This window comes from Glandiceps talaboti, chromosome 12 (assembly GCF_964340395.1).
Source record: "Glandiceps talaboti chromosome 12, keGlaTala1.1, whole genome shotgun sequence".
Lineage (NCBI taxonomy): Eukaryota > Metazoa > Hemichordata > Enteropneusta > Spengelidae > Glandiceps > Glandiceps talaboti.
In genome coordinates this window covers 20,660,138-20,679,630 of record NC_135560.1, presented here as the reverse complement: position 1 = coordinate 20,679,630, position 19,493 = coordinate 20,660,138, and the positions used below count along the sequence as shown (strand labels likewise).

The following is a 19,493-nucleotide window of genomic DNA, read 5'->3' as shown; positions in this document are numbered from 1 at the left end:
TATTTCGAATATTGGGTAATGATGGTTTGACATGGGAAGTTACAGCTATTAACGTTTCGATAATCTCTGTGATGTTTAGTTTTGATAGCAACCAAACTGCATCGATGGAATTATATATGTCATAGCACAGTGTGGCACAGTTCTAAGTGAAGTATTCTTAGGAACAGGTATATTTACAAACTTTAACTGCTCTCAAAATAGTACGTACGTATAGCGCTGTGGGGTACATGTTTCTCAAGGGATAGAGTATATTGTATCTGAAAATGGGCTATTAAAGTTTACTGTATGGCTGACCCACTTCTAGTGATAGTATCCATTGTCATGGATGTATATATTGTCAAGAGGACGGTTCAGCAAACCTGGGTGATCACATCATTCGCATTTACGCATTGTTCATTTTGAAATAGACATCAAGTTATATATAAATGTTGGCCTGGGCTTCAGGTGAATTCATGACACAGAGACACATGTTTCAGTATGTCAGTATGTAAATAATTAAGAAGCTCGTAAAAGAAACCAAAAATAAACCATAATTTGAAATGTTACTGGTTGTTTTTGCATGACCTAATGTATTGTTTCATACCTCAGGTCAACCTGCATTTTTTGTACACAGCATATTATGTATCCTATCACGCATTAGATTTCGTTTAAATCGAGTATATGAATTATTAATAAAATACTGATTATTAATAATGTCCTGAAAATCAAGTCGAGAGTACATCTATTAATGTATACATCATGCCATAATACACACCTTTAAGTGGGACAAGCTGGTTTTATAAGCACTTTACGCAAGTAAGACTAGTAGCATAGTGATATGTCGAAGCATGACATCTATGGCTTCAGCGTTGTCAGAACAGTTGATTTTATAGTAGGGAGTTTAGTATAAATATGATAAATTACGACATCGAATCATTTATAAGTTATCGGTCAATTGCAAGTGATTGTTAAGTATACTTCAGTAATTTGAAGACTACGAGTACCTTTTAATAATGCAGCAAAAAATGTACGTAGGTACGAACGTACATACGTACGTACATACATACATACATACATACATACATACATACATACATACATACATACATACATACATACACACATACACACATACATAATACATACATACATACATACATACATACATACATACATACATACATACATACATACATACATACGTACGTACGTACGTACGTACGTACGTACATACATACATACATACATACATACATACGTACGTACGTACATACGTACGTACGTACGTACATATACATACATACATATTTATTTATTCATACATACATACATACAGACAGACAGACACACACACACACACACACACACACACACACACAATGCTAAGATTTCGAATTGACGCTGATGCTAGGAGAATATTGGGTAGCCCGAATGACGAATTTGTCGAGTATTAATTCACGCCATTACAGATATAATATATTACTATAATCACAATTTCACCATATTTCATATAATTGCCACGAGTAATGTTCCAATACATTTGGATACGTGCCAGAAAGAGGCACAGTGTACATTAATTAACAAATAATATAAATGTATATGTGATGGAACTCTCGTAACTGACAATTAATGAAAAGATAACGCAGGTGCAATTTAACAAATCTTGGTCAATTAGACCATAAAACAAACAAGTATATAACTAAATTAGAAATTGACTTATCGAAAGGTGACATAAATTGCTTTTCAACATCGCATAATATAGTAATTAAAATAAACATATAATTATATCAAAATGAATTAAAACAAGTCAAACACAGATCATGTAAAATGTTTCTGTTTTGTGCCAAGTTTAACATTTACACATGTAAATACACGAACCCGTCACTACTATACAGTGTTTACTCAAGGTTGTCTTAGGATATATACCTTAATTTGTGAATACGACATGTCTCTCTGTATTTTCTTTAATTTTAGAAGATTTCGAAGTACGGAGAAATCGTTGGTAATCTAAACGAAAAACCTTCAAATTCACAAATTAGCTATAAATTGCAAATTTACGTACGTACGTACGTTACTAAAATAAAGTTATGAGCAACGCAAAATAATTACACTTTAGGGCATGAAAGGAAATTTCCAAAATGCAGTATTACCCAATTTCCTCATAACACGGAAAACATGAAAATTCAGAAGATAAGAAACCACCCAATTAAGATGTCAACATTTATTTGTTGGTATTACTTACTAATGAGTACACGTCCCGTATCCATCCATCTGATGCCGTGAGTTATCACATTCAGACACTCTTTAATTTCAAAGACCAATTAATGGTTTTCCAGCTATATCAGAGAAATTGATCTGTTATCCCAAGGCAATTTCATTCATTAACATTCTCCTTGCATGCAATGGGCTTTGTTTCATAACATACAAAAATGTATTACGGCCTAGATTTCAATATGTGCAAGTGTTTCTGTAGCATGATATCAGAGTAAAGTTTTCAGTATTTTGCTTGTAGTACAGGTCTCATAATAGATCATATACAAATACAAAACAATCGACAACTAATTTGATTGTGAGAATTCTTGATATAATTTTTTTCATGATATAGCTGGCACATTGTTCATTTTGATCATGTCTAGCCAATTACAAGACTTGATTTCTCCTGGTGCTTCTCAGATTCTCGTAAAGACTCGCGGGATTTCAGTCTAGTGATTAAATCAATAGGAAATCGGCCATTTTTAGATATTACTGATCATATCAATTAGATAACCTAAGTGACAATATTTGTAAAATGTTGATAATTTGTATTCTATTATTCTGTTACCAATTTTACAGTGTGTGAAATATTAATAATACTTCTTTAGATAGTAATAGAGATGGACGCATCCATTGATTATAATTGTTATGTGGTGTCGGGTCTTAACTATACACTTCAAAACTGCAATGTTTGGCACGATGTCGTCAAAGTGATTGATCATTGCGAGTGTTTGCATTATTTAATGTATCCTTCGATTGTACGCACAGCAGACATCCTCCTGTGGTACTACCTCTCATGCTTATCAAACACAACGTAAAACTATGTACATGTCAGAGATGTGAAGAAATGAGTGTGTGTGTGTGTGTGTGTGTGTGTGTGTGTGTGTGTGTGTGTTTGGGGGGGGGGTATCTTAAGTTAATTAAAATAAATTAAGATATTGTCCCAAAAACTTGATGCACAAATGTTTAAAACCTTTTGTTAATATGTCATCTGTTGCTACTAACACAAATGATAAACATGCAAGAGTAAATAACCATAAACTTTACATCTGAAAACAGGCTTAAATCATACATAATGTAGGGTGAATAGATGACGGCTGGCTTGACCTACCGTTAAGTCATATGACTTTACCTTGATTGTACAGTGTGGACATGACCCTGTCTACCAGTTAACTACTGTGCATGCTTTCTATGTTCTGATAGATAATTTAGCACCACTTTGGGAATGGTTCAAAAGCGAAAACGTGAATATCAACACTAAGGTATTCTATCTACATAGGTCATAGACAATGAACCTTAATTTTGAAATGCCATTAGAATTGCCCAGATACTGAGTGTCGCTCATCAGAAGGCAACAATAAAATAAAAATGTTTGTGTCCTAGTAATTACGTCTGTTTTATTTTGAGAAATTGCTTCAACTCTATGACAAGAATCTTCGACATGCGATAGTTTGGTGAGGTGTGAAACAAATCAAGGAGACGACTATATGTGAAGTAGACTAATAGTACAATATGAAGCTTGTACTTTATTAATTCAACTTCCACTCTGTATCTCCGGAATGAGATTTTAAAAAAGGAATTCTTGACCAAGGGTACTATAGCATAACAATGTACACAGAAATGGAAGTATTAAACTTTTCACTTGTTTTCGGATGTAAAAATGTTTAGGATGGTTATCGGAAACTCACAATTGTTTTTCATTTGGCCTAGTTGACATGTTCAGTGCTTAACATAATCCCTAGATAAATTCAAACGCCCTCAAAGTATTACCGAACGAACACTTACCTCCCAAATAGTGGAAAAGTTTAATATCAATCTCGATACATTTACAGATACGCATATATGTTACGCACTTTTCTGTACACCTTTAACTGTTTAATATATGTTTGTTTATAAGCATAAATATTCTCTAACGAAAATCTAAACGTTGTTGTGAAAATCTTGTTATATATTATCATGTCACTACTATGCTGTCCAAGAGATGATATAATAACATCTGTTCTTCTACTTCTGGCAATTAACAGTATTCATTTGTCAAGATAAAACGCGTTGCACGACTTTGAAAAATTCTCAAGTTCACTTCGTTCGAGAATGCATCGATTCATATTCGAAATGCTTAAGTACTTATCCACTCTGCAGAGAAGTCATCGCTTGATTTTCCACATGATGAAATTTAGCTCACTGTTTGTGTGAGGAGAATAATTATTAAAGTCGTATTAGCTCCATTTATTGATTAGTCTATTGAGACTTGAGACAAAAATGCTTTCAAATAAATAAAACCTGAATTTGATCAGAAAACTCATTATTTTTCATAATTAAGATATGCATTTCTCGCTTTCCATCTTTGGACATGATGAAATGGTTCACGTAATTTACGGGCATATATATGGTACTAAATAAGGCACTAATTACATACGTGAGCTGTCAAAGTATAATTAGGAAAGTATCAAGGGAAAAACTTTCAGTCTTTGAAAATTAATGTAAAACTTTATGTATCAATTAAGTGAAATATTTATTGTTTGTTATATATATAATTATATTACTTAAGCAACAATGCACGCAACAGTCAAGTATACACATAATGTGTGTCAAAGTAATCGTCAAATTTTAGTCTAAGTTCACCGAACGACACAGACGTGGTTGACTATAGAAGTTCTTTTTGCGTGACTGAACTTTGCTGGCTTACACGCCCTAGATAGCGGTCTGGTTGTGTATACGCTGTCAAAACATGTTCGTTCCCGTCCGTTTAGAGCTTTAGTCCTATTATCATTGCTGACATACTGGCATGACATGGTATGGCATGGTATGGTATGATACGATACGATACGATACGATACGATACGATATGATATATACCTGTGTGTTGTATATCTATGTGACCGTTACATCTATGCCACAGCTGTATTCCTCTATTTTAGAAATTTGATAGCATTTGAAGATTCTTGGTTGTGGATTTTGACCTCTATCCCAACATATATTTTAGTGATATGCCTGTATTATTATAGCGAAAATTCTTTCATTTCTGACATTGTTTAGAACATTTTTATTTAGGGGTTCAAAGCAGAGTGAATTAAAAGTAAAATCGTTTTTGTCGGATGAGAACTGAAATAGTTCAAACCCCACCCGTAAACTAAAAGCATTACGTTCATTTTCCTACGTTTAACTATTTATCTCGCCCCTAACTTATCTATTTCCCTGCACAAGCATGGTAGGCGAATCTAATTGTATTTAGGTGAATCTAAAGACTGAAATAATACACCCTTGGAATCAACTGTCGTTTACACACTGTATAGCTCACCATTTCTGTAAAGTAATAAGAAAATACTAATTTGTAATTTTGTCAGCGCCAACTGATCATTGCTGTCACACCAAATGTTGAATCCCGTCCCTTAACATTGATCAATTGATTATTATACCTGTAAAAAGCTGAGATCATATTTCCGACTGAATGGCAAAACTATATTTTTGCCCATTTTTCCTGGTACCTATTTCCGTGGAACGGTTACCTTTGCATTCCAAAAACATGTATTCATCAACGATAGCTACTAAAAACGGAAGTGTTAATTCCATATCGATCATTAATCATGTATAGATAAAAGAGCTGAAATGTGATAAATAGTTACATTGTATCGAAGGTCCAAATGAAAAACACGTCTAACGACTGATCAAACGGATATGAGCATATAAAATAATTGAGAAATCACACCTTTGAAACATTGTTCGACTTCATCATTAGTTTGCCCTCTCAAGGTCAATTATTGTACTTTTGGAATTATGCTAACAGAAAACAATTCCCTGTGCAGAAGAATATATATGAAATAGTACATTAACATTCCTAATACAAGTTTAACATTGTATGTAGAATGTAATGTCGGAATCAAAACGAACGGAACAATAGTACATTTAATGTGTCGTAATGTAAACACAAGCTGATGAACGTACTTTGTACTTAATACTGTGTAAACGTAAAGTTAATTAACATCACATCTATTCACTCTGTGATGATTTATTTATGTAATTACTTATTTAGACAGTCTGGCAGTCGGGTTAAGAGTACAAGACGTTTTCCCAAGTGATGGAACATTGTAATTAAAATATCCTAATACTGAATATGATCCTCCATCATTAATTTTCCATAATTAAGGCTATCTAGAATGTCGTCCCTGGCCAAATATGAGCTATAAATCCTTATATGTTAGAAGTTGAAGTTCGCGGTTTGCATACAAGAAACAAAACAGTTACATTTGGGCCTAAGAGAATGTAAAGATAGCTTGCTAAAACATGTATCAACTTCTGAAAAAAATGACAATTCCTTTCGTATTTCATTATGTCTACCCCTAAAATGATGAAATAAATTCACTTCGTAAAAGTAGTGAGCCAAGCCCACAAAGATCTTGACATGATAATAATACGTAGGGATCAATTGGTTTACAATACTGAAATAATGAAAACACTCATTAACATAAATCGAATATATTCATTATTATACGATCAAAAGATGTACGCTATGACCTCGATAGCTCAAGTAATATTTCTCGTCTTTAATGAGTCAGACATTGATTCAGGAGTGCAGAGATAGTCGGGAGTACGCATGTTAACATCAGAGATGAAAGTAAACAGACACAGTGGCACACACACGCCGTTTTCTCGTTATGGTAATACAGTATTATTCCCCAATATTATTTTTCGTTCAACCATGAGAAATACGAGTGACCTAAGGGGCCTTGCCACTGCAAGTCGAAGACAGCTAGTGGCAGAATCATTTTCCAGCCGCATAAAGAAAATTATTTGGGAATAATAATAATGTGGTCAAACTGTGTCAGCTTTATGTTTAAAGTGCATTTTACATTTTAATCCTAGAGTAATGTGAAATATAATTTTACCATAATTCATATGGTAAAATACATATGCAAAATACATATGCAAACTGAAAAAGTACGCCAAAAGGTAGCGCGACGTAGAATATCAATTTCTATCCTTTTCGTACCCTGGCTAATCTCAATCAACAGACGGGGAATGTACTTATACACTGATCAATCATTCCCATATTCACTGGTTTTTTTTCTTCCATTCTGTACCATAACAATACTGACAGCGTTTGTCCAGGTAAGCATGTTCCAGGCTATTTATACACTCACTCTAGCACATATGTATCATCGAAGTCTAAGTAATCTGCATGTCAATTGCTTCTTATGAAGAGAGGTTTATTATCTTACATAAGACAATATCATGGAAATCCTTGGACTTTGATAAATATAACACAGACAACAACATAGGTCAATACGATGACTATAATAACCCTGTGTTTGTACATATCACATTTAAATACTAGTACTCTATATTTTCACAAATCTATCTCATACTTTACCGGCTCATTCAATGGGTAATCCTTTCCATAAGCTTCTCGTCGATTTTGTCCCGAGTAAATTGTGATAATTGACACCTATAGGTGAATATGTAATGCCAATGCCGGGGTATAAGTATAACTATATTTGCATGAATTTAGTCTAAAACAGTGTTGGATTCGACCCTATACCAGGTATTTCAAGCCCTTATCTAAATATCTGGATATTGAGAAGGAAAGCGTACATATTCTATCGCTTTCAATAAAAACACTTAAAAACATCAGATGATATTATTCCTGAATACCAACCATCTTCCATTTTCAGTGAAGTACAACACTCGGGTTACAACTATGAAAAGATGCATGTAAATGTTCGATAAACCAACAGTCCGAACAACATAAATACTTGAGCTACTATTCACACCTGTTAATACATTAATCTTGTTTCAACACGAACGTTTGTTTCTCTCCCAAGCTTTGTATGACTCACACCTTCAGAAAGTTGGACCCACAATTATCGCATTAAATATTTATCAAACAGTAAATGCACATTTAAAAAGATATTACCTTGTAATGAAAATCATTAGTAATGAAAATGATCTTGAAAGCCATATCTGAATATGCTATTATTTAAACAATAATGTACGCCCTCCCAGCCCATAATGGACTCAAGCAAACTTTGAACGACATAATGGGCGAGGCGACAGCCGAGCCCATTATGGAGTGCAAAGTTTGCTTGAGTCCATTATGGACTGGGAGGGCATACATTATTGTTATTATTTTATAGTTTTGCCAATTCCAGTGAATTTGTAGACCGAGAAACGCAAAACAATGTATAATATACACAGCGCTGAACATCGTCTGCCATGTTCGGCCCGGAAGCTGAATACTAATCATAGCGACACACGTACGTAACACGTACGTACACACACATATACACTTCAATGAACTGCTGTGAACACAAATTTGTTTCATGAATGCGTTGTATTTTTAAACAGTGGAAATGACAATCATAAGTAACAACATACATTTCGAAAAGATACCTAGTCGTATGACGAAACAGAACAAATAAGCTTGTATTGTTATGCTCGTTCCGGGGCCGCGATGCCCAATAACGGAGTACATTATCAGTAATAATGTACAGCGATGACGTCACAAAATTCACTGGAATTGGTAATGCTATAATATAATGTGGAACAATGGATTCAGAACAAAGGACTAAAGTCAAGGGCAATAAAACTGTTTCACTGGCGTTAGATCTATCCTTACCACACAACTATGCATTTAAAATGTTTGTCACGATTCTGCCATTAAACTCATATTAATGCTACTGAGGTTAATTGATGAAACCATATTTTGAGTTTTTTGCGGAGAGAAGTATAGTCCATCTGCCTCCACTCTCTTGGATATTATTCAGATAACACGCAAATATCATATTGGTAAAAAGATATAGAGACAAATTTTCTAGTGTTTACTACAAAATGTTAGCTCTAAGAACTATCTGTCCCCTAAGTCTCTTTATCATGGTTTTATTTTTCAAAACTTTCAGGATTTGTACATGAAATGACTTTATTGATTATACAGATGTTGTCCTCACCACACCCTAGATAACATATGTTCAATACAATACCTTAAAATACCGTATGAAATACATTATAATGAACACATTCTATTTACGGCCTTTCCACAACTGTACAGCTGACCAGACACATTTATAGACTAAATAAAGTAACAATCCATGGTGATCTTTACTTATCCTTCCATAAATTTTGACATATTTTTTTTATAATTGCTTGCAATGCATCTACATCGTGTAGTTTCCTTGACTGGCAAATCTAGACAGCTAATCCTGAACAATAATCTTTTTCTCCAATCACTTCATTCCCAGTCCCATATTAAATGTTTTGGGTTGACAAATTAAGATCAATAAAGGTTTGGTGCCACTGACTTCGGTTTTCAAATCATTACATGCTCTAGTGAACAATAGGGCCACTTTAATATTCCAATTTGCAACACCTGTAGTGAATCTGCTAAAGATATATTGGGCCTGTTACTTTCGTGGCTATAATTAGCATGTTAAGCAGGCTGGATGACCGAGCTAGCAAGCATTCTCTCCACGCAGTCTGCGAACACTGTAATACACACAATTTAGTATATTTCATGGTTGTCCATGCACATATGCTCTTTGGTTGAATACGTCACATATGTTGATCATGTAAAGTGAAACGGTTGCGAACGAGTTGACTGAGTGTGGAAACATGACATTTGTATAAACAAACTCGAACGTCAACAGGTGATTTACTATTTTAGGGTTATCTTTCCTCAAGGTTACAGGTAATGAGGCATGGCGACAAGTACTGAATTTGACATACGGCGTTCGCATGCTGAGAGAATACAATGCTTGCCAGGGCGACCATCTACTACGAAGATTAGGTGTTATCAGACTTTTACTAAGTTTGCGATTACCAGAACATTTGACAAGTCGTCAATGATTATACGTCCTATGAAGCCAATGGTCTGAGAAACTAATTATTGGAGACATTTTGTTTTCTTTGTTGTTGTTGTTGTTGTGGGTTGTTGTAGCTTGTATGGTATACACAACATATTGTTCGATTTTGGTATTGCAGCGGGCAGATCACCATTATACATGAAAATTTGTTATTCATGTAGGCAATTTTAATATGTTATAAATAATATATGTATGAAAGCATTTGACATTCACATGTAGTAGATTAAGGCAACCACCATAGTGTACATATTTCAATTTTGTCAATTTTTGATCTTATAACAACAGTCCTGTTCGAAAATAATGGTAAATAATATGTATTTACTTAATAATTTATTTATATATTTACTTTACTTACTTACCAATTTCATTTATATATTTACTAGAGTCACACTTCCTCATTCTATTTTTCACTTTTCTACTGCGCACTCACTTGCAAAATCTTCAGGATGTTGAAGATAGCTAGTCATAGAAGAAGACATCAAGTCTGCATGTATTATTATTCTAAGTTTTTGTATATACATATTTCATTTTTGTAATGATATGGTAACGTTGTGTTCTTCTAAAAGATCTTACTTGTGTAGAATTGGATAACATAATAACCTTGATATTAAAATGGAAAGGAATGCAATATCAATTATCATTTAGCCAATGATGAGCTTTATTACCAAGCTATTTTTGTTATTGTAATGAAAATCTATAAATTTATTCTTGAATAAAATACACTCACTCGTATTTAATTCACTGTTACAAAATGAGCGTTTAAAATCTTTTTTAAGCGTGCAGTCAGTCACGATAGAACCTCGCCACCACTATGGTATTGCCTATTTGTCATTCACATTATTTGTCTTTAAATATCAACTGTTACATGAATATAGAGGGACATGTACATTTGATGGTCTTTTATATTCATGTTTTGTTGTGTAGATCTTGATAAATACAAAATTGATTTTAAGAATAATCATTTTACATTCAAAATATATGGAATCTGTGCATTTCAAAATTTAAATGACTTGGAAGGCTGTCGAAAAAAACTATTGACGTATATTCTATGATAAAGCAAAGAAAGGCCCCCTCCCCGCCCCGTCTCTTTTATTAAAGCGACACAAGCTGTGCTTATAAGCTGGTCACTAAAATGACCCCGATTGCACTATTCTAGTATAATGATAATGTTGATGTATGTTTTCTATTATAATTTTCATTATAGTGTTGTTAGAACGGTTGATTGCACAGTAGGGATTTCCTTGATATTTGATACGTATAATAAATTACGTCATCGGTTTATTTATAACTTGTATCTCAATATCAGGATTGAGTTCAGTCTGTGTAGTCACTTGCAAATGATGATAAAGCATGCTTCAGTAAATAGTACAATGTGAATACCTTTTAAATATACAACTATAATTACGATCCAAAACATATAAACTCAGTTTGTGCCCTTTTGATATATTCGTATCAAGGCATTGCATCTCATTGATTGATTAATTGAAAACAGTGTCACTGATCAATCAAGTAATTTTGAACGTATTGTGAGATTAGATGATAAACAGCTGTGATAGGGCATATTAATAGTTACCTTGGATATACAGTGAATATAAAATTACACAATTTTATAGAAGGCGTAGTATATAAAGAAAATCAAACACAAAGTGAAAAAAGACTCAAATGAATAATATTAATACAATACAGTATGAAAATAAAGTAATTGCATTATTTTGTAATTTCAGTTTGCCTATTTTAAATGTTACTATGGTAAAAGATTCCTTCCCCCATTGGGTATCACAGTCTCAGAATGCTAGAAATAAAAGAAATGAATGGAAAATAGGACAGGTGTTTTGAGGTTTTAAACATTGCATCCGATAATGTGTTTGCAGTTCCATTTGAGAGACAACTATTTGGGAATGTGTTTGTTTCGTTTCCATTAATACTTCATTTATAGCAATAAAAAGTCATGAAAAATACAATTAAGCTGTGGAAAGGCCTGAGAGAACATAATAAAGTTAAGAAAAGAATTAAAATATTTATTACCTATACCATTTCTTTGCATGGTTGAACAAACAAAAGTGATATAGTTGTGAGAGTTTCTTGCTCACGGCAATATTTTTTAAATTTGTAATATATGGCACTGTACACAACTCGATAATTCATATCATGCTTCTAAAAATGACGTTAAATCAATTCAGAAGTTTACATTGAATCACTTTTATATATTGCATGATAAACTTATGAATATCCACCCATCATTGGGATTTACTGTATCTAACTTTTAGCACTTTGACGCTCAGTAGTAAATAATTGCAGTATGCAGTGCTTAAACAAATAACATGTTTGTTTGACTAACCCTGTGATTGGTATTGATGACGCGCTTTTGCCTGTAAATAAATGGCAATTATTATCATAATACATCGAGACAAAAATGTCGTAATTTAGTTTATGGTACAGTTTGTGTTTCAAACAACGAACTTAAAGAAATTCGTATTTCAAAATATCCTCCACAATTTTTAACTAGACTTTACACACGTATAGACATTTATATTGTATTGTATTGTATTCTATTGTTTTGTATTGTATTGTATAATTGTATTGTATTGTATTGTATTGTATTGTATTGAAAACCTTTTGAATGTAAAACTAATTTAGAACATCTATGTTCAACTGTTACAAGTTTGTTGTGACCAATGTGTATAAATCTTTGATAGAAATGGTCTTCCTTTTCAACACATAATACATAATATATCAGGCCATTCATTAAGAGTAATACTGTAGTGATTGCTGTACACACGAAAAGAAGTCAATCGTGTTTCATACAGGGGGTGATCCGTCAAATTAATAATGCTGATAATTATCTCCTTGTCGATTTCATCATATATACTCGTCTTCGTAATGTTTCACTGACCTCATTCGAGATAACAGGCACAACTTTCAAAAATGATTTAATGTGGATTGGATTTTGATTACGAGATAACATTTTCAATCATCGTTGCGTGTAGTATATCTAAAAACATTATCAGCGGGAGATTAAACAAACTATGCATCATTTACTCCTCTTCCAGCTGTATCCAGCTATATCTATACTCCCATCATTTACTCCTATTCATAAGGGTATCATTATTGCACTGTGCAGAAACCTTCATGTCAATAGTTCGTGCTTAACATATAACTAACATTCTAATTGTTAAATAAAGGTACAAATGATTGTATTTTTGTATCTTTTCACATGAAATTCATGCTGAATTTGTTTCAACTTTTGATATATTAGTCACATTGTAATATGAAAGTGATACCCCTTCGTTCCTTTATTCAGGAGTATTCAAATGTGCTCTGAACCTTTTTTTTTTAAAGAACAACTTTTATGATGCCAAGTTGCATAAAAATATTATACAAATAAATGGTAATATTCAACAAAATCCCTTGCATGTTACATGTTAAGTAAAGGAAATGCAGAACGTCTAGATCTAAATGCATGCCCTACTGTCCTTTAATATTGTTTTAACACCAGCTGGATAACTTTTGCAAGCCGTTCATCTATGTAAAGTGAAAACAAAACAAAAAAGGAACAGTCATTCCTAAATATAGGATTGAAATAAAACATAGTGTTTCGGAAACTAAGCTATCAACAAATATTTCCCATACTTGAAAAATTCCCAAAGGGAGTTCTCTAAATGCAATGTTTTCCGTTTTCCCTTTAACTCTACACGGCTTTATATTGTTGGGTTTCAATTTCTAACATGGCGTGAATTGCTATTTTCATTTCATATTTATATCGTTTGGTGTAATTATTAGCAGGTGCAAAGTGCACGGCAGTGAAAACGGTATCTGCTCTGCACTATTTATGGATATTTATCTGGACTATGTTAGAAAAGAACAAGTTTTAATATTTTATAGGGTTTTAATGGTATTAATACTACAGCAATTGATAAAGATGGTCGTATAATAGTAGGATACTTTATAATGTTTACATTCCATCCCTACATTTTATGTATAACCGCAAATTGTTATATTGCTACCATTTCGTATACTGCCATTCTTTATTTTTAATTTACTACCATTTGTAGTATGTGATGGAATGACCAGTTACATCTGAGAGCTTGGGGTACTAATGTTGATAAGAAAAGACATGAAACGGGTTAGGATAACTTAATAATAGCAAATTATAACAAAGATACTTTACCAGTCAAGGATCAAGTCATGTCGCCATGATGTCATGATATATGAATACATGTAACCATAAAATTATGTATCTTTCATGCAATTACACCATATTTTTGCCCTCTTAACCCTTTTCATCAGTCAATTGCAACTAGTAGATAAATGGGGCAGTCACTGTAATATGCCACAGCGGGATTCAAACAAAGAATGTGCCATTTTCACATATGAGAACATCATAAATTGTGCATAACTACATTTTAACTGCTATATGATATGTATTGCTGTCCTTTCTCAGTTGAAATTGTCATTTTTATCACTCAGTTGTGACAAAAATCTTCTACCAAATGGCCATGTAAATGTAATCTATCATTTCCTCCAAAGTATTCGAATAGTTATCCATTGTACCTTGTGGGTGTCCATGTAGCATGTTGTAACTAATATCAGCAGGCAAACATTTTGTAACATTGTCAGTTGTGTTATTTTGATAATGTTATTATTTTAGCATGAAAAAAATAAATGTTTTTAACATATTGTCAGTAACGTGTAATTATCTTGCAATTTTAAAATTTGGCAAAATATAAACTAAGTAAGTGTCAGAACATAGAATATACTGTCGATACTTAAACAACATACTTTAATTAACATTATAATGATCAAAGAGATTTTAATGATATTCGAGATTGTGTAATTGCATCAAATTTTGTGACGTAATGAAATAAGTTAGGCGCACGAATAGTTATGATGGTTGTCTATTCTTCAATTCATTTGTCTGTACAAAAAAACACCATATTAAATAATTATCGATGTTTTTTCTTGTTGAAAATTGCCTTGGTTGTAAACAAAATGGGCAATGCTTTGCACGTCCAGACATGCAATCACATAACGAGTTGTGGCGTCGTTGTGTTTCATATTCTGGGACACTCATTAAGTATGCATAAGAGTGTAATTGAATTCTTGTTAAAACAAACGAGCCAGGTGTATGATTAGAGTAAATGGTGATGATATTGCAGCCTTAGATTTGAATATTTAACCCGTAAACACCTCGAGGTCCTTAATGTGGGTGCCAGACTTAGGTCGGAGATCACACTCTGGAAATAAAGTCAAGGATTGCCACGTCAACGATATCATATCAGTACTTCTATCAAGCCATGGTGCCTATTTAATCCTCATTTCTTCATACCAATACTAATATATATATACATACATATATATATATATATATATATATATATATATATATATATATATATATATATATACTTAATTCAAAAGAACAAGGATGTAATTAGTCGATACATAGAATATGTTCTTTATAAGTGTATGTGTATCGACCTTGACAATCCCAATTTAGTCGTCTGAAGATCACTCGAAGAGTGAATCTCTGAGTAACAGCTTATTACATCCTTCTTCTTTTGAATTAAGTCTATACTGCTCTGCTACTAATATTTGCATCGAGCACTGTTCTCTCCAGCGAGATACTTGCATTCATGTGTGTGTATATATATATATATATATATATATATATATATATATATATATATATATATATATATATATATATATATATATATATATATATATATTGTGTGTGTACTCATATAAGTGTCTTACTAGAGAGAACAGTGCTCGAGGCAATAATAGCAGCAGAGCATTATAGACTTAATACAAAAGATGAGGATGTTATGAGTCCTTACTCGGAGTGTCACTCTTCCTCAGCGATCATCAGGCCTAAGGCAAAGTGAATTTCGTACAACTGAAAACTGCATACTTTATCAATTTCTTTCTTCTTGTCAAATTTGATAATGATTTGCTTTGTTTTTATCACGGACTTTTTCTCAAAATAACTTTTTCCTGTACGTTTTATGAATATAATTGGAATTTTATTTCTCATTTAGAGATCAAAATAACTTTGCTTTTGTGTGTTCTTTATGAAAATATGCACTTCGTGGTAAACATCGCAAAGTCCTTCAAAACAAATTATATATCGTAATACCCGGTCATTACACTTTCAGCTGTCACATATAGAAGAATTCAAGTACAGTATAATAGATAAGCATAAAAATAAATTACAAGGTTGTTTGCCGTTGCTAGTTGTCGACAAGACCATTACACGGACAGACTTAATAAAATTAATATAAGATATTAACCGATTTTTTTATGAATTTAACAAGTTTTCATGAATTTAACATTATCATAATAAATGTTTATTGTCGTTATTTATTAAAAACAACTCACTATTCAATATATTTGCATATTTAGTCACAACAAGTATTTTGATTGTGAGTTAAAGACACAACTGCCCTATATAAAGAGGATTATGGCTAATCTATGCAACTGCGGGAAATTCAAACTGCTGTACAGAGCACTAGCTTCTGGGTCTTGTTTTCACCATTTTTTATGTGCTCCGAGAAACACACAGGTCATGCATCATGTACAAATTGTTTGTGAATGTCGTAGGATGGTAACTTGATACACAGATTAGTTGAAAATCAGTCTGTTTGTTTCATAGAATGAAAAGAACCTTCCAAATGAGTCAAATTCCCCTGCAAACAGCAGCTTAGATTGTGTGTCATTCAGGATTATTCAAACATGCGGCATTTGCATGTGAAAAACCCAGATACAGGGAACGTTTATATTTTGGTGATTACTTGCCAGTGAGTCATCACAAGTTCTCCACCTCCAAACATACAGTCAGTCATATGCAAAATAGGGTCCCAGGCGCATGTTTAAGAGCAATCAAAATATTGATCAATGATAAAAATTGTGAAAGGAATTATATGACTAACTTATATACTTGTAAATCACCGAAGCAAGATGAGTATTACCTAACGATGAAGAAGTTAGTAATACGACCATTCCTGAAATATCCCAGACAATTACTAGCATATACATTGCCACGTGTCATATCTCGCTTGAATAATTATATTGCCCACCCCACCCAGTCATGTAAGACACTTAAACCAATCTGTCAAAGAGAGCTATCTTGACCAAAGATGACCTTAGAAATGACAATTTGCTGATATTGCAAGGATATGATTAAATGTAATTCCATTACATTTCATATATGTTGTGTGCCTTCTAAATATCAATGCAAGCAGACAGACACTTTCAGGGAAATCATAAATATTGATTTCAGAAAGGTTAAGAATGACCTAAATAATTCTTTATAACAATGATCATACACCCATGACAATATCGTCCCTGGTGACATTCATAGTAAAAATTAATCTTAGTGATATGGGACTGGAACGCAACGATGTTCACATTAATCATCATGGAAAGAAGTGCCAATGTGATTATGATAAAAAGGAATAGTCTTTAATAAATGGTCACTGCCGTCTACAAGCGATGGTGTGATAGGTAGCTTCGAGTGGGTTGCTATCACATGTATGGAAGAATATTATTAACACCATAACGACGACGATGTGTATTTACAATAGTATTTTGATACCGTTCATGATTTCGGAATCAGATTTTATTGGACATTTAACATGTGCAAAAGAGGGGTACAAATAACGTAGGTAAAGCAGACCTGTAGGGTGCGAAGTTCACTTTTAATAGAGTCCTAGCAGCATCTTCTCACTATATGCCTACGTGTCCGAGACGTTCGAATGTGTACCTTCTTAGAACTCCAGTGAACAATTGTATATATGTCAGTTTTAATATAACCATCTCTCTGGAAACGTACATATAGAGTTATCAGTCTATCTGCTTATCATATATTATGAACAGAATTGCCTTCGAATCTGACAAGGAGGTTGAGTTTGAAACAGAATGACCTTTGTGAGCGTCACCAAACGAAAATGGCGAGGAACACAAGGTTCTCAGCTGCATCACTATTTAACAATGTGACAGATCGATATGTAGATAGATATTCCTCATTATAAGAATTGTAACCGTGCCAGTTTTCTTCACGTATTTTCTTTGCATTTCTAGCCATGATAAATCGTTTGTTACACACATTTATTTATTAGGTTCACCTGAGGGAAAATTTTCCAAGCATCCTATATGAGAGCAATCATGCATACTGTTGGATAAAGTCCCTATAGCCTAACACTCATTTTATCTACATAGCAATTTTCTTCTGATCAGTTTGTTCTGATCAGATAAGGGTGTAAAATGGATGTATTGGACCCAAAACTCTCAAGTCTTACCAAATATAGGTACAAAAGCCTTTAAAGACCAGTTTAAACCAAATTCAGCAAAGCAATTTGAAAGGTAGATAGGTATATCTTCTATGTACAAGTTATATGTACAATATTCCATACTTGAAACGCTTAAAGAAACTAAAACGCCACCTTTTGAAATCCCTCGTAGGATTTTCATTCTTTTAACAGCGCTAGTCATTATGCTTTTACCATCTTTGGCGAATTAATTCTGTTCCATTTGCTCTCTATTTCCGTTTATGTTGTATTTGTTTTAATCAAATAGTGTATGAAATGGTTATATAACGGTCTATCAAATTCGGGTTTTCAATGATATGAACCAAAAATTCACATTGCATTATTGTCCTGATTATAAATTAACATAATAATATGTATATTAGTACAATTACACAAACAGGTGCGGTAATCCTTGAAAATGGTAATAAGTTCTTTTAGCTTTCATTAAAATTAACATTTAACTCTGGAAAAGTGACATTGGATCCCTTTTAACATTCTAGAAACTACCAACAGTCGCTTGGTCATCACCACCCGATCACTAAAGATAGAGACTCGGAGATGAGATTTTGTGTACTTGATGGTATCAATTGAAAGTCAAATCTATATTGAAATAAAGATGAATATCTGTCTCTTTGACTTTGCTATGTAGATAAAATGAAGGCTGGTTAACGCGTTAACGAAGGTATTCAGATGGCAATGCTGTTAAAACTGGGGTAGTAATCCTAAATTCATCGTTGTAAATAACATTCAAATATTCAGTAGTGCTTGTAGTTATTGTGATTGTGTATAAAATGAATATGTTGCTTCAACCTGCTTTGGGTCAAATATTCTACAACAATGTGGTATAATGTCCGTGTTACAGTAGCATCGCACGATATCTCCACTTCTGAATAACAATACAATTGTGGATACATCCAATCCCGAGACTTTAGAGTAAGTAGTAATATATACGTACATTGACGATCATATTAACAGATATTATGTCTAGTTGATAAATATCAATTGATCATTCACTACTTACTTATTTGCTGCAGAAATACGCCGGCGAGTAACAGCGCTGTCCTGAACGGTGCGACTCCCATGATGTATAACGGTTCAC

General features: G+C 33.1%; 1 protein-coding gene across 1 annotated transcript in view; it reads right to left on the bottom strand.

The window, feature by feature from the left end:
• The window catches only part of LOC144443691 (neuronal acetylcholine receptor subunit alpha-10-like), a 31,081-nt gene extending 11,588 nt beyond the window's left edge, over window positions 1-19,493 (bottom strand). Inside the window, exon 1 of the mRNA XM_078133229.1 lies at window positions 19,416-19,493. Coding sequence (XP_077989355.1) covers window positions 19,416-19,476 — 61 coding nt within the window. The 5' untranslated portion in view covers window positions 19,477-19,493. The remainder of the gene's footprint in view (window positions 1-19,415) is intronic.